Source organism: Symphodus melops, assembly GCF_947650265.1.
Source record: "Symphodus melops genome assembly, chromosome: 7".
Classification (NCBI taxonomy): Eukaryota; Metazoa; Chordata; class Actinopteri; order Labriformes; family Labridae; genus Symphodus; species Symphodus melops.
Genome location: NC_136697.1, coordinates 15,918,983 through 15,933,663, shown reverse-complemented (window position 1 = coordinate 15,933,663; position 14,681 = coordinate 15,918,983). Strand labels below are relative to the sequence as shown.

The window sequence follows — 14,681 nt, the reverse complement described above, 5'->3', positions numbered from 1 at the left end:
TTCAAATCATGTCGCACATACACAAACAACATGTTGTTTTATCCGAGAAAGGAAGAGTCTGTTTTCTTCAAACTCTCCATCTCATCTGCCAAAGTTGTTTCCCAGAGCGCACTGGGGCACACTGCCACCTAAAAAAGGACCACTGCTCCAGAAATGATGTCAGAGGTGACAGCTGTTGTCTTGAAAAGCTGCCACATGTTCAGAGCACACTAAGAGCTTTGTCTTGTCCTGTGTGTAGACAAAGGAAAGATCATCCCACTCATGACGTTTGAACAAGGTGGACTTGACCATGATCCTATGGGAGGATGAAATAGCAGGCTCAACATACAGCACTGTTATATACAAAGTCCTTCAGATATGTAAATAGAAGCTGAGGACTGTGTGGTTTTCAGGGCAGAGCTCCACAGCTGTCATGAAGTTACAAATTATAGGCGAGAAAAACGCAAGAAAATGCAGCAATGTCACACCAGAAATATGTACAAAATAAAAGATTATGAATATGTAAATATGTCACAATAAGTGTATGCTGTACTCTCATTCTCTAAACCGTGCCAAAATATACGGAGGTTGGCCTTGTTCACACCAGCATCTGTTTAAAGTCACAACACAAGGATTCAAAGACAAACTCAAATTGAGTGAATCTATTTCACAGTCCCTTAAATTATGTTGAAATCAGTCTCAAACATAATGCTATTTTAGTTACCAATAAAGTGTGTTTGTTTCGCAACAGTAAGACACCTATATTATTCATTCCAGTAAAATGAATAATACAGGAGGTCAGTACTCTTCCCTTTGCTGCTGCACACGTACAGAGATACACACACACACACACATCCTCAGTTATCGATTGTGTCTGAATATGTTCACCTCCTCTCTCTCTCTCTCTCGCTCTCTCTCTCACATACACACGCACGTCTGCACAGAAGTCTCTCAGCTTTTTGGCTTTCAGCTCGTCCTTTACTTCACAGCACGTTTCTGAGCGACTGCTCTGCAACCTTGGCTCATCTCTGTATTGAAGATGTCGGCCCAACAGGTCGAAACGCTTGCTGGTAAAATATATATATATGTATGTATATAATCAGCTCAGTACACTGTGAACTGCTGTCCTCTTCAGGCTCCATCAAATACTGTAACTATAGTATTGTGCTGTTAATATCTCATGAAAACCCCTTCATGAGTCTTTTTCCCCCAAACACGTAATAAACGGAGGGAAATGGTTTGCTCCGTAAGATTTTGAATACATTTTCATTTCAGTGTAGGAGATGGGAAGATGGATTAGTTTGTCTCTGAATTTGAGGAGACAACAAGCTTTTGTCTTTTTTCTCCTGTTTCAGCATGGACAGTGCAATGCTTTCAATATTGTTAAACTCTACTCTACAGAAAGTCAATGTTTTTTTGTAATGAATAATAATCATATTTGCACTATATCCACTCTATTTCAACTCTGAATATAGAATGTGGCATTAAAAATTGAGGTTTCAAACTGAGAGACACCGCACATTGAACAAGTCTGTAAGTTTGTCTGAAAGGACTCTGCTGCAGTCTATTCTCCATCTAAAGCTGCCTACTCAGACACAAATGTGAGCTGTGCACTTTTGCCTTTTGGCTTATTAGACATATTCTCTTACCTTTTTACTCCCTTTGATCTGCTTTGTAATTGAACAGAGGCCTTGCGCTCCCTCTCTGTTCCTCTCTCCAGTAAAGAGCTGTCCTTGTGTTGTACATCAGAAGTTATATATGAGATCAAGGGCTTCACATCATAGCCTCTGTCAGATGACTCAAAATGAAATAGGGCAAACTATAAAAAAAAAAGTCCTTACAGACAGGCCTACCTCAGGTGTAAACGGTTCAAATGCACATACTGCCATCCAGTGGAAAGACGGTTTCATTACATTTAAAAAAAAACACAAAAAAAAACAATTCATCTGGAGAGTGGGCTACAATGACTATGGTGGCTCTGAAGTTCAACTGTCTAAATGTATCACCTGCTACACATATTTAACTTTCCGCAAAATATTCTTCTGCTGTACTTTTTATCAGTTGAAACACATCTGTAGTGCTAGTTTCTTAGACCGGATTCAGGTGTTGACTGTTGACAGGAGAGTCTTAGTGTGGGATCACAGGATGCCATAAAGTCAATTTTCCAAATAATTGGAGACTTATTCCCTTCATGTATTGCCAAAAAGCAGGCAATATGCACATGAGGATTGAGGATTTCTGAAAATGTACTTTTATCTTCCTTGCTTCCTCCTTCTATCTCAGTAAAAGTATGGTCTTAAATCATGGGTGTTGCCACATCTAATTGCATTGACTCAGATTAACCACTAGATGGTGTTGTTGTATCATCACATTGTGAAGAAAGCTGTAATTTCAGTAAGCATTGTTCAGCACTACAGGATGTGGTTTCACTCACTGCTGGGAAGTGATTCCTTTCCTCATGCTGCACACACAAAGAGAACATAACACAACACAAACGCTATTGTGTCAACACGCTTTTCCAGCAGTTTGGAATGAATCCTCATGACATTCTATGAATCCTGCTGACATTTGAGTTGCCCATGGGACATAAATAGCCATCTTATGTGACCTGAAACAATCCATAGTGAACTTTGACCCCTGAACTTCTCAGTTGTCATGTTGCGCCTGGTGTATGTGTCTGGAGTAGATGGACGTCTAGAGGGTGTGTGTGTGTGGGGGGGGGGATTCTTCTGAAATTGTCACTTTGTCGATCTGTCTCGGAGGGCAAAAGCTGAGGACGAATTCACTTTGTAAAGCCTTGAAGGCAACTTATATATATATATATATATATATATATATATATATATATATATAATGATATGTGTCTCCGTTAATCAGAAATCAGAAAATTCACAAGACCCACTGGAGCGAGTGTGATGTTGATTCATGCTTACATTTCTGTGATTAAAAAAATGCTTAAAATGAGTAAAACTCGGTCAGGGCTAAATTATGTATTTTGTGCTATCTGTTGCATACATAACATTTGACTTATTCTTATTTTTGTTCAAAGTATTGTATGTTTAAATACTTTTGTTAGCGTGAAGCGAGACAGTGTGCAGAAGCCTCTCATTAAGGAGTCTCTATGCAAAAGCCTAGACCAGCCGTGTTCAGTTGTCATAGATATATTTGTTACTAGCAGGAACAAAGTAATGAAAACATGAGCTAACTGGAGCATGGACTGACAATGACTATTAGAACAAACAAAACGAAAGCAAAAGACATGACGCTTTTTTTTTTTAATTCAATACATCCGCCAGGTCTCTCAACAACAGCCACATTTTAATTGCATTTCTCCATTTTCGAGCAGCTCTTCCATTTCCCTCACTATAATTAATTGTGGTCAGACACTGTACCTCAACAGCACTCTCCAGAATCAAACTGTGTTCAGTACAAGTGCTGACACATTTCAACAGATACATTCTGCCAGTTTTCCCCAATTTGAAAGCAGGGTATAATCACGCTCATGCATCTTTTATGAGAAGTAAGACTGGGATAAGACTCTCACCTCCATCTTTAACAGCAGCTGATCAGCACTGTTTCCCAATTGCAATGGGGGACAGTGGGATATATCCTCAGGGGAAGGAAGTGGAAGAGGCTTGGTTGATAATGCTCAAACTTCCCTGGTTGCTATACTAGCCTAGACTGGGAATAGAGCATGACGTAGCCTCTTTGGAATATGGGTTCTTGGTGACCCTGACCCACTAGTCATTCACATTGTGTCCTCACTCTGGACCGATAAGCCCTGTCGACACACACGCAGAAACACACACACGCTCTCACAAATGTATATTCGACAGGTCATCCATCAAGCATTCAATGAGCTGAGGATCTGGGGAGTGTGGACTAAATGAGAAATCATTGACTGGGAAACTGTGTGGTAATGGGATCGGATTCTGATTGGATGAGGTGATAAGGGGCAGAAACCAGCTAAGTCACCTGCATCGTTTTGGTTGCAGTCTAAAAATGAGAGGGCAAAATAAGAGAAAAAGGAGTAGACATGGAGTGAGAGAAGGAATTGCTTGCATGTTGCTCACATTTCACTTGCGCTCGTTGCTTGGAGGCACACAACACATCACAGTGATTAACAATTAGTAATGGTCAACAAGTCAATGCTGAGTGATGGTGCTCGGAGACTGTGTATTACAGCTTTAATTACTAATATGACACACATTCTGAGTGCAGCACAGGCGTCTGACATTTCGGATTTGACATCAGCTTTTGTTGCATTTGTGTGTGAATGGATGAGTGCATGTGTGTGTGTGTGAATGGATGAGTGCGTGTGTGTGTGTGTGTGTGTGTGTGTGTGTGTGTGTGTGTGTGTGTGTGTGTGTGTGCCCTATCACAGAGCCTGTAACAGGCTGATAATGCTGCGAGCATCACCTGGCAGCTATGTTTATTGATCTGATGAGGCGTTCTGGGAGAAAAGATTGCTTTCAAAGGTCAATATTAATACCAGAAGGTCAACGTGTTAACTCCGCGCTATTGTTTGTTTGCATTGTGTGCATGACTGCGTAACAGTTGTGTAGATGTGTGTACATGTTAAATGAGGTCATTATCTAAATAATAAATGTCTGAGTGCATTGTTGTCCCTCAGCCAAGTATCATTTTTACTCTTTCAGTAGTGCAGGCAAAGGTTTTGAGCACCGCTGTTAGTATGCGTGCATGATTATTGTGAATGTGATGAAAAGGAAGGCAAATTATTTTTGCAATATTATGTGGCACAATTGACTGATTGAAATTGGCAAACTAGAAATACAACAATGTATTCAAAAAAAAAAAAGAAAAACAATCACAGACTTCAACACTCACCTGACAGAGCAAGTAACAAGAAAGGACTACGCAAAATCACAGAGTAAAAACAAACACAACATAAATTCAATGAAATAAGTCTCAGATAGTCGGGTAAGAAAGACACTACAGCTCTGAATAGAGAGAGCTCCACAACAGCTCCACAGTGCAATAAAATGTTTTTATTTTTCTGCTTTAAAAAATGAACTCAAACCTGATTTCTTAAGGCACACACTAGCAAACTCTATGGAAAATAAGGAAAGCTGTTTCTAAACATGTAAACTGACTTTGAATGTTCCAGAAAAATATGTTAACAAGTCACAAGATGGATGAAGGGCAAAACAGTCTTCTCACATTTTGTTCATACATGCGTCTTTGTGGTTTCATAATTTGTATGACATAAACCTTTGAATCTCTTGAACTGCCTTTAAAAATGTGTTAAATGAAAACCATTTTAATCTGTCAAACAATTTATATTCATTTATTTTCCTCGACTTTTACCTCCAGTTGAGTGTTTCATCCCAACAGCAGTGTCAACAACAACTTTTACAATTGTTTAAAATGTTTACTTATTTTCAAATTTGCTTTTAAGTTCCTTTATGATGTTTGGATGCAGTGTATTGTGCTAAACTTACTGTACAGCACTTCTGGTCTGCCTTGGCTGTTATAAATGTGCTATATAACTAAAGTTGACTTGACTTATAGAACACCAAACACTTAGACACTAATGATAGTAAGGTAATATTGTCCATAACTTTAAGCAGTTGGAATTCGTGGTTGACAGAACAGGTAATGAAAACAACAAACAGAATGCAACACAAAGAAGTGTTTGAGTCATCCATGGCCAAGGTTTTATATTAATAAAGATGTTATCTAATTAACAGAAGGTAAACATTTGTAAAATGAAATTGGGCAACATGTTATTGTGTATTGTTTGTAATTGTAGTTATTTAGTTTTCTTGTTTCCACAATTATTCTATCATAGACTACAGCTAGTTAATCCATCATTATGTTCTTGCGTTCACTGTTTTCATCCCAGACTGAAGTGCTTCCTTTTTGTATTCAAATGCCACCCTGTAGTTTCATTTGGTTGCTTTCTGCAGCGGACAGAGGATCAGTGTATGGCGGACAGAGGGCAGATTGATTTGACCTCGGTTTTTCTCTCTTTCTTTTCGGCCAGATGTTTATCCCGTTTAGTGTGATGGACTCAGGGATGCAGCGAGTTGTATGCGCGTGTGTCATGTCCGTACGTACGTGGCTCAACAAAGCAGTGGCCCTGACAGAGGCAGACTGAGGTTGATAGATTGTACTGAACTATCTGTCACAGGCCAGGGAGCGACAGAGAAAAAGACAGGTCCAGGGTGGGGGAGACGGAGGGATGCATTTTGATGGTGTCCCTGTAAAACAAACAAGTAGACGAAAGGGATCGGCTGTCTCTAGGAGCTGACATAAAATGATGAGCTGTCAGGCTAGTTTTTGTTTTTTCCTCATTAACAAGTCCACCTCCTTAATGTTGCTTGATGGAAGGAAAAACATACTTTACGAGGCTCTCTTCGGTACACTAGCCCCATGAAAACATGTTTGAGGATACAAAAAAACAATTTACCTTGTGTCAAATGTGGTTGGTGTCAAGGCATCTCGCTGGAAGAAAGGTCGGTGCATGAAAAGAGAGATTCATTACACCAAAGGTTAATAGGATACAATCTCAGCCTGCGAGAGAAATGGGTAACTGATTAAAACCCCAGTTAACCTCATGTGTGATTAGAGAGCCCTACTTATAAGCAAATTAAAGCATCTTAATCACAATGGCCATCAAGAGAAATAGTTGATCAGTGATTTGTTAAGGTGTGTGCCATTTTCTTTAGATAGGATGTTGTTTATTTTCAAACTGTTTTGGTGCCATGTATTGAACCTGAAAGCTCAGTATTTACTTCTTTTTGGGGTTCAATAGGGCTGCATGGTGGTACAGTGGTAAGCACTGATGGCTCACAGCCGGAAGGTTTTCTGGTTTAAATCTCGTCGGACAGGAACTTCCTGTGTGGAGTTTGCATGTTCTCCCTGTGCATGTGTGGGTTCCCTCCCTCCCTCAGAATTTTTACCGCAATCCAAAGACATGCTGTCGTTTAATTTCCGACTCTTAACTGTCTAGGTTTAAATGTGGGTGTGACTGGTTTTTTTTTGTCTTTTTATTTCATCCCTTTGATTAACTAGTGACCAGTACAGGGTGTATCCCATCACTCGTCCAATGACAGGTGGGATTGGCTCCACCTAGCCCGGACCCACAAGGGAACAGACGTTATAGATAATGGATGGAGGGTGTTTGGTGTTGCTAACTTTACTTCCTGCCTTTGCATCTGTTTTCCACCTGTGTGACTAATCTCATAATGGAACTAATTAACCTCACCTAACCAGTGTTTTTAGTCTTTTTCACTACCTATTTCTGGGTGAATTCGGGACTTTGTATGTGTGCCAGTTTCTGCAATCCCTTCTGCAACTTCTTTTTGCTTTAAATACCTCATGGTCTCCCACACATGATATTTGGATGGGTGGCACCTTTATAAGAAATAGATTGTGCGCCCGCTGCTGGATCATCGTCTGCAACAGAAACCCTATGGCAGCTGACAGAGCACAGAGTGACTTACCGTCGGAGAGGGAGGCACTCGTCCATTATCCATCATTCTGTGTTTGAGTCATCCGCACCCCACATGCACATTAGAGTGTGAGCACATTGATGCACAAAGAGTAAACACAAGAAGGAACCTCTTGCACATGAACTAGCAGTCAATATCACACACTTGACGAGGCTATAATGATACTCTAACTCATTCAGCGCCGAGCAGAATCTTTTCATTGTGCTGTTGTGATTAATGGTAACTAAAGAGCTCGTGTCTTGAATAGAATAAATATGAGCTTCGACTTATTAATCAAACTGCAAAACAAATAATGCTTTCACTGCATCTGTGCAAGAAGAAACCGAGTGTAATCCCTCTTTTCTCTCCTTGACACATTCCCACGCAAAACAAACATTTATTTAATCTATTCTGTTCATGCTTCCAGGTTTTTTTTTTTTTTTTATGTCTATTGGCTGTGTGTTGCTCTGTGACAGTGAAGTGGAAGGGATATCTCAGAGGTATGTGTGTGCTGATAGCAGGGGACAGGTACCATCAGTCTTGGCTTCATTGGCAGATTAATGAGAGAGCTGTATTTAGCTCCTGTCCTTTCTCTCTGCCTGACCTGCCATCAGAGAGTCGGTCTGCTCTTGAAACTCTTTAAAATACTCCTTTTTATTTTCTTTTTCTGTGTGTGCAAAATCACAACTATAACCTTTGAACGTTTTATAGATTCAATGCGATTTTCTAGAAGGCAGAGAGATTTTGTTCATCACTATGTCTACATTTGTCTTTGGTGTTATACTTTGCATGCTGCACAGGTTTTGAGAAGTGCACTTTTATGCAAACTTAACCAACCACATGCACTCTTTTTTCCCCTCTCCTCTCTCTTGAGCCGTGACCCAGAAAGTACAACGGTTGCTGGACTAGTGAGTCCTGACCCTCTATTTGGGGGAACACTGGTCCAGAGCACATCTGTATTCAGCCCTTGCTCTGCACTTGTGTTGTCAATGGCCGGCGCCCAGACTCCTGAAGATGGATGAAGCTAAAGCCCGTCCTAATAACCAGTCTCTCCCCGTAGGGGGGGTGTAGCACTGCACTCCTCTGTCACCTGGGTCCCTGCACTGTCTCCATATTGACCTAGGCATTTCATTTTCATGCATTCATATCCATCAGTAGACAAAGCTTTCCAGGTTGCATGGTTTCTGGGAAGCATCTTACATATATGCCTGTTTTTTTCTCATTCTGTTTCATTAGAATCATCCTCTGCTCTTCTTCCTATCTGCTCTTTTTTTCCCGGAGCACACCTCTCTTATGAACTCCTGTATCACGTCAAAATAACGAGTGCGCATTTCAGTAAACATCACTGTCTCCATTAAAGGTAGAGAACAGTGTTTTTTTTTCATCTTCAAAGGTCATCCTTCTGTATCCTCTGTTGTTTACATTATATTCAGTGTGCAGGACAAAACACACACTGTTTTGTATTTTCTACCAGACTCCATTGAAGAACTTTGATTCTTTTTTTCTTTTTCCCAGTGACCAAATTGGAATCAGGAAACAGGAGAAAGAAGAAAAAATATAAAGGTCAACGCACATTGGTCATGGAGAGGTAGACACTGGATGTTTACAGGTCAAAAGCACATAAATTTAAGGTCAGCTCCCAGAATACGTAGAATGAAAAAGCCTGTGGAAGATACAGGAACAGAAAGATTACCTTTTTATTTTGTCTTGAATCTAACACTTCAATGGAGGAAAGAAGGAAACAAAAAAAGGGTTTTATTCTGCAGCACTCACAAGCTTACCCACACAGAAAAAGCCAGGCCATAGAGAGAATAAGAGGCTCTCTACAATGTGTTGGGCTCAGTACTGGTGTTGGACTAAGGCTCTTGAGCTGAAGTAGTCGAGTGCTTGTGTGGCTTTGTGTGGATCATTATCAGAGTGCTGTGTGGGAGAGCGACTGCATGCTTCCACGTTTTGTGTTATTGTACGCGTGCATTTGTCTGTGCCTGCATTGTGAGGGAGGATGTGCTCGAGCAGCAGCACTATTGTACCTCTTCCTCCCCTCATGCTCTTCCTTCCTTCCTCTCCCCCCTCTGGGTGTGGACAGCGAACAGAAACAGGGACAGATTGCTCAGTGCTGCTCCTGCGTTTGTATTCGACCTGTGGAGTCGTATAGGTGAGAATGACTGGGCGGCTGAAAAATAAGGCCAGGTGGTTATCAAACACCTACATAGTAAGGCAGCACCAAGGGCCATGCTTTGCTGTGCCATGTCACACACTGTAGTGCCGCTCCTCACCACACCATTAAAAATGACAAATGCTCATATCAACTGTTTTCCCAAGTTACCATCCGCTGCCTGATGCTCCAGGAGCGCTTCTTCTGCCCCAGTTCATCTGCTGAACTTTGGCACAGATTGAATGATCATCCATTAAATGTGAGTCACTTTTCATTTCCAGTGTTTTATGTCTTTCATTGCAAAGGGCAGGAGTTGACAAAAAAGGGGGGCGAAAAGAAAAAAAATAAAAAATAAAAAAAGATATAATTTTCCAAGCTAGGTTAAGACTGAAGTTTGACTGCTTGAGACTGTAATAATATATATTTTTTCTTTTAGATTTGCTTTTTATGTATATTTTTCTGTGAGTTCCTTGGCAGTAGGAGTCGTGCTTTCTACAACCATTCGCTTCTAATTCTAATGATGTGTTAATTGTTCTTGCAGCCAAACACCCATTCAAATTCAGCCGTGCTTAGCTGTAAATCTGATTTTGACTAAATAAAAGTTTTTCTTTTCTCAGGTTCTTAATAATATGACAATCCTAAAACTCAACTTGGCCTACTAAAAGTAAAGCAGGTAAATAGTATCTAGGTCAGTATGCTGTGAGGGGACAGAACTGAAGTATTAGGCCATCCAGTGGCCCCGGGTAACACCAGGCACGAGATCCACACTCTTCAGCTCACAGTACTCACAGGAGACATTTCTAGCCCAAGACAGGTGTATGGATGTGGGCTTCAGGGTTGAAACAAACCCCCTTTCTTGGTCGTCTGTGTCCCTGCGGGAGAAAAAAAGTCCCATTATGCTGTGCACCATCTGTTGCGGCACACGCACACACAAAAGGGGTGTCAGCAGCAAGGGGAGGGAGCTGATGTGCAACGCCTGTTTAATGTCATTAGAAAGTGCAGATGAATTTGCTTAAGCTATTAAAGCACATTCAGGTTGCAAATGGGATTTGCATTTATGTATGGATAATTGGAAAGTGAGGACTCCAGACTTTCATTAGACATTTAAAAAAAGGGAGTTTGTGCCAAGGCGGGTTAGAGGGTTGGCAAAGATAATAACAGGCTGTTTTTTTAGTAATTAAAATAAAGCTCAATCACTTTTTCCAAGATTTTTAAAATTTTTTTAAATGTTATTAAGTCAAGGTCCGTATCCTTAGATCCCACATGTTACAGTAGGAGAAGTGCAGTCCTAAAAAAATCGTTTCACAGCAACATTATTTTTATCAATAGTCTGACAAAGCACTGAGTAACTATTTAGTTGTTAAGATCGTCTCCCATGGGTGCAAACTTGGCTCTGTGAGAGCATCATTAATGGTTCCCCGAGCGGTGGCGCTATTTCCCTTCAGTGAAGCGGACGTTGCTTCAAATAGGTCAAGGAAAAGTTTTGTGCTTTGACAATGCGAGGTAGGCGGAGCGGCGTTTTGCTGATTGGCTATTGAGTTCTGCTCCCAGTCGCTTATTGGTTCCGACGCTCTAATGGGGGCTGTGAACAAGCAATGTCGGGTCTCCCTCACCCCAACCCCCCTCCCTCCCCTGCTCCTCGCACCCCTCAGTCCCTTACACTCCGTCCTTCCCCCTGTGCTGATTGTCACACATTGTTTACTACGGCTTGAAATGTGACTCACAACACGAGCTATCTGCTGGAGTACCGCTCTGACAACCGAGGGGATTCTTTTGACGCGCGCCGTGCGTCCTGGTAATTTGGGGACAGACAGGCTGTGGACACTACCCTTCTGCCATGACGGTGGATTTGTTTGCGCTTTTATGCGCGCTGGTCATCACATCTTCTGCTATGGAAGGTAAATAAGAGATTGGGATTATACTTGTTGTAGATGTGGAAATGTTTCTCTTCCGGACGCGCTGTATTGGGGATGCTTGGAACGCTCTGTGTTGGCCAGCGCTGCGCCTCTGGCACACAGGGATACAGGGATGTCATACACGTGGATAGCAGCAAAATAGCCGTGGTTATCGCTTTATATCGGAGTAATAGTCCCCCCGCTCTGCTGGTGGTGGTTGATACTCGTCCGTATGAGGAGCGATACTTGGTTCCATTTATTTTCATTTAGTAATCTATTTATTTAGTAGTTCTTTTCTTTTTCTTGTGGGCGCTTCAATATGTTTTGCAAGTCTTCCTTCTGTACGTAAACAGGAGTCTCTTCTAGAAATCGTGTTATTTTAGATCCTAATCATCCCAAAGGCAATTAGTTATTCTCAGTGGGCTACATTTTCATTGCCTGTCAACTCTGTAGGGATTCATGTCACGTTTTTTCATTAAATTGTTCTGAGACATAGTATTACCACAAGCCCCCGAGCATCATTCTGTGGCATTTTGAATTGCTGAGACAAACTCTTTCCAGTAGATTGTAAATTTCACTGATTGGAAGTCTCGCTGTTACCTAGATTGTACACTAGATTACATCCTCCTTTTTCTTTTTCCTTGGAAGCAATCCACTTTATTTAAAAAAAACACACTCTCGTAATTTCTCTTCATCCATCAACATTCCCTCATCCCAGTCTTTGTTCTTAGCCATTTCTTATTCCCTCTTTTCTCTCTCACACACACTCATCTGGGCAAGCGCTTGTTCCACCAGAAGCTCATATCTCTTCAGTTAAACACGTTTTTCATTTCCGCTCTGATACCCTGGGGACTGAACACTGTACTGTAGCCTCACACACTGCTGCATGGACATCGCAGCAGCATCATAGAAATATAGTGTCTTCTCTCATTTTATTGCACAGTAGCTTGTCCTGTCCAATAAAACATCCCTAGAAAGACACCAGTTTCCCTTTGCTGCCTGTGCCTGTACTCCTAAAAATCTCAAATAAGTAAATTGGCCTCTCAAATAAAAGGAGACGAGTTATCTCACATGCAGCTTTTCTCTTTAATCATTTACAACTCTGCTGCTCCAGGACCGTTCCCAGCTCCGGCTGTGCTCTGTAATTCAGCAGTGGCTTTCTTGTTTGCGCTCATCAGATTTCAACACAGCGCTGGCTACAGGGTCCAGACACAAATTGCTACCTCTGTGAGGTCTGAGACGATGGATATTTTGAGGTTCAAATGTTTACCCAGTGTGAAATGATCGCAGAAATGTCAATTCAGATGGATGGGAGGAGGCTGAAGGGCGGAGGGAGTGAAATTTCCCTGCAAAGAGAGGGGTGTGGGATTTCTTCTTGAAAAAAAGATGGGATGAGAACGAAACAGATGGGCAGGGAGATGCCCCCAGTGTTACCTCGGTAACAGGGATGAAAGTGATTTCCTTGTTTGGGTCACTAATTGAAAGGAGATTGTCCCATGGGCAAGTTAAAATCTTCACTGATCTCAACCAATCTGTTGCTCTTTTATTGTGTGTGTGTGTGTGTGTGTGTGTGTGTGTGTGTGTGTGTGTGTGTGTGTGTGTGTGTGTGTGTGTCTGACTGAGTGTGGAGCCATTGACCACATTATCCCTGCCTCTGCTGTCACCCTTAATCTGATTACAAGCCCAAATCAGCCAACAATCACTACGCATCAAAGATGTGTTTTTGTGTGTGCGTGTGTGTGTGTGCTTATGCATGTGCGAGGATGGGTGTGTCTTTGTGACTGAAGAGAAAGAAGGAGCCTTTAACATTATGTGCAACTGACTTGTGTGTCACTGAATGACGGATTTTACCGTCCTACGTCCCTCTGAATATGATGTGCTCTTGAATTATGGGATAAAAGTCTAAAGGACTCAAAGGTGGACAGATGGGTAGATGGATGAGCGCAAAAGAAGAAGAGTTTGAGGGTTACACATGTTTTATAACAGCTACATTTAAGCTCACACACAATGACAGCATGATGAATTCAAAAAAGAGTGCATTGACGACAAGTTATTTAGGGGCCAGTCAGGCCTAAAGCAGAGGACTGACAGAGAGAAGACAGAAGGCATGGGATTTGCATGCTGTTAGAAGAAGAAGCATGTGCAGTGCTCTGTTTCGCTCTCATTTCTCTCCATTTCTCCCAATCATCTTCACATTCTCTCTGCCTGTTTCCGTTTCGCCCCTCATTTCTCTATCCCGTTCTGTCTTCTATAATTCTCTTCGCTAATCTCCCCGCTCCCCTCGTCTCCTTCCTCTCTGTTCCCTCTCTTCTTTTGCTCTCGCTCCCTCCGCGGTGTGCGGCTGGTTCCTGCCAACAGCAGCAGTAATTCTCCCCTACTTACAGAGCCATTGCTTATTTCTGTTTGCCCTTAAACCAATTAGGCTTAGATAAGCCCGCTCATTTAACGGCCTGGAACCGTGTGGTGGAGGGAAAGAGGGATGAAACAGTGGTTGGAATACAGTCAGGCAGCGGTAGAGATAAATAAATAAAAAAAAAAGATGAGAGACAGAAGGAGGGAGGTCAGCAAGTTTCAGAAAAGACACTGTAAACATGTTTAACAAATGAGCATCCTGTGATTGAACAAGGCTGAGGAAGTAAACAAACACTGTGCTGTCTCCGTTATCTGACATAAGCGCCTGTGAGACGCTACACTGGGCTAAAACACAAGCAGTATTCTGTACGTGTTTGATAAGAGAACATTAGTAATGTGCTGTAACCAGTCCCTAAGGATGCTGAGTTAAGTACCTGTACTATTCAATGGTAATGCCTCATCCTCAGGGGCCAAATGAATGAAATGGAGATTATTGTAGCTCCCTGAGTAAACAATAATAATGATAGCTTAAATGTGAGATAATAGTTATGGAGGTCAGAACCACACACTTTATATGTGCAGTCATCAGGAGTGAGTTGAATATCGATTAGAAAGGATGGAGGACAGAGTGTTAGAGGGCAAGATCTCGCTCTCAGGTCAGTAAGCAAATTCCACAATGATTTGTCCTTGAGCAAGACACGGACAGTACCTGGGCCATCATCTACTAGCTGACCCCTGATCTGACCTCACTGTGCAGCAAAAAAAAAAAAAAGACAGAATCTGCCTCCAAAGTCTCCATTACTATAAGTTTGTTTTCTAATCAGAGTGAAGCTACTGGATTTC

General features: G+C 41.7%; 1 protein-coding gene across 2 annotated transcripts in view; it reads left to right on the top strand.

Moving 5' to 3' along the window:
* Positions 1-11,224: 11,224 nt before the first annotated feature.
* Positions 11,225-14,681, top strand: part of ephb1 (EPH receptor B1) — a 147,531-nt gene continuing 144,074 nt past the window's right edge. For both annotated transcript variants that reach the window (XM_079349214.1, XM_079349213.1), the window contains exon 1: positions 11,225-11,489. In XM_079349214.1, the coding sequence (XP_079205340.1) occupies positions 11,429-11,489 (61 nt within the window). In that variant the 5' untranslated portion in view covers positions 11,225-11,428. The remainder of the gene's footprint in view (positions 11,490-14,681) is intronic.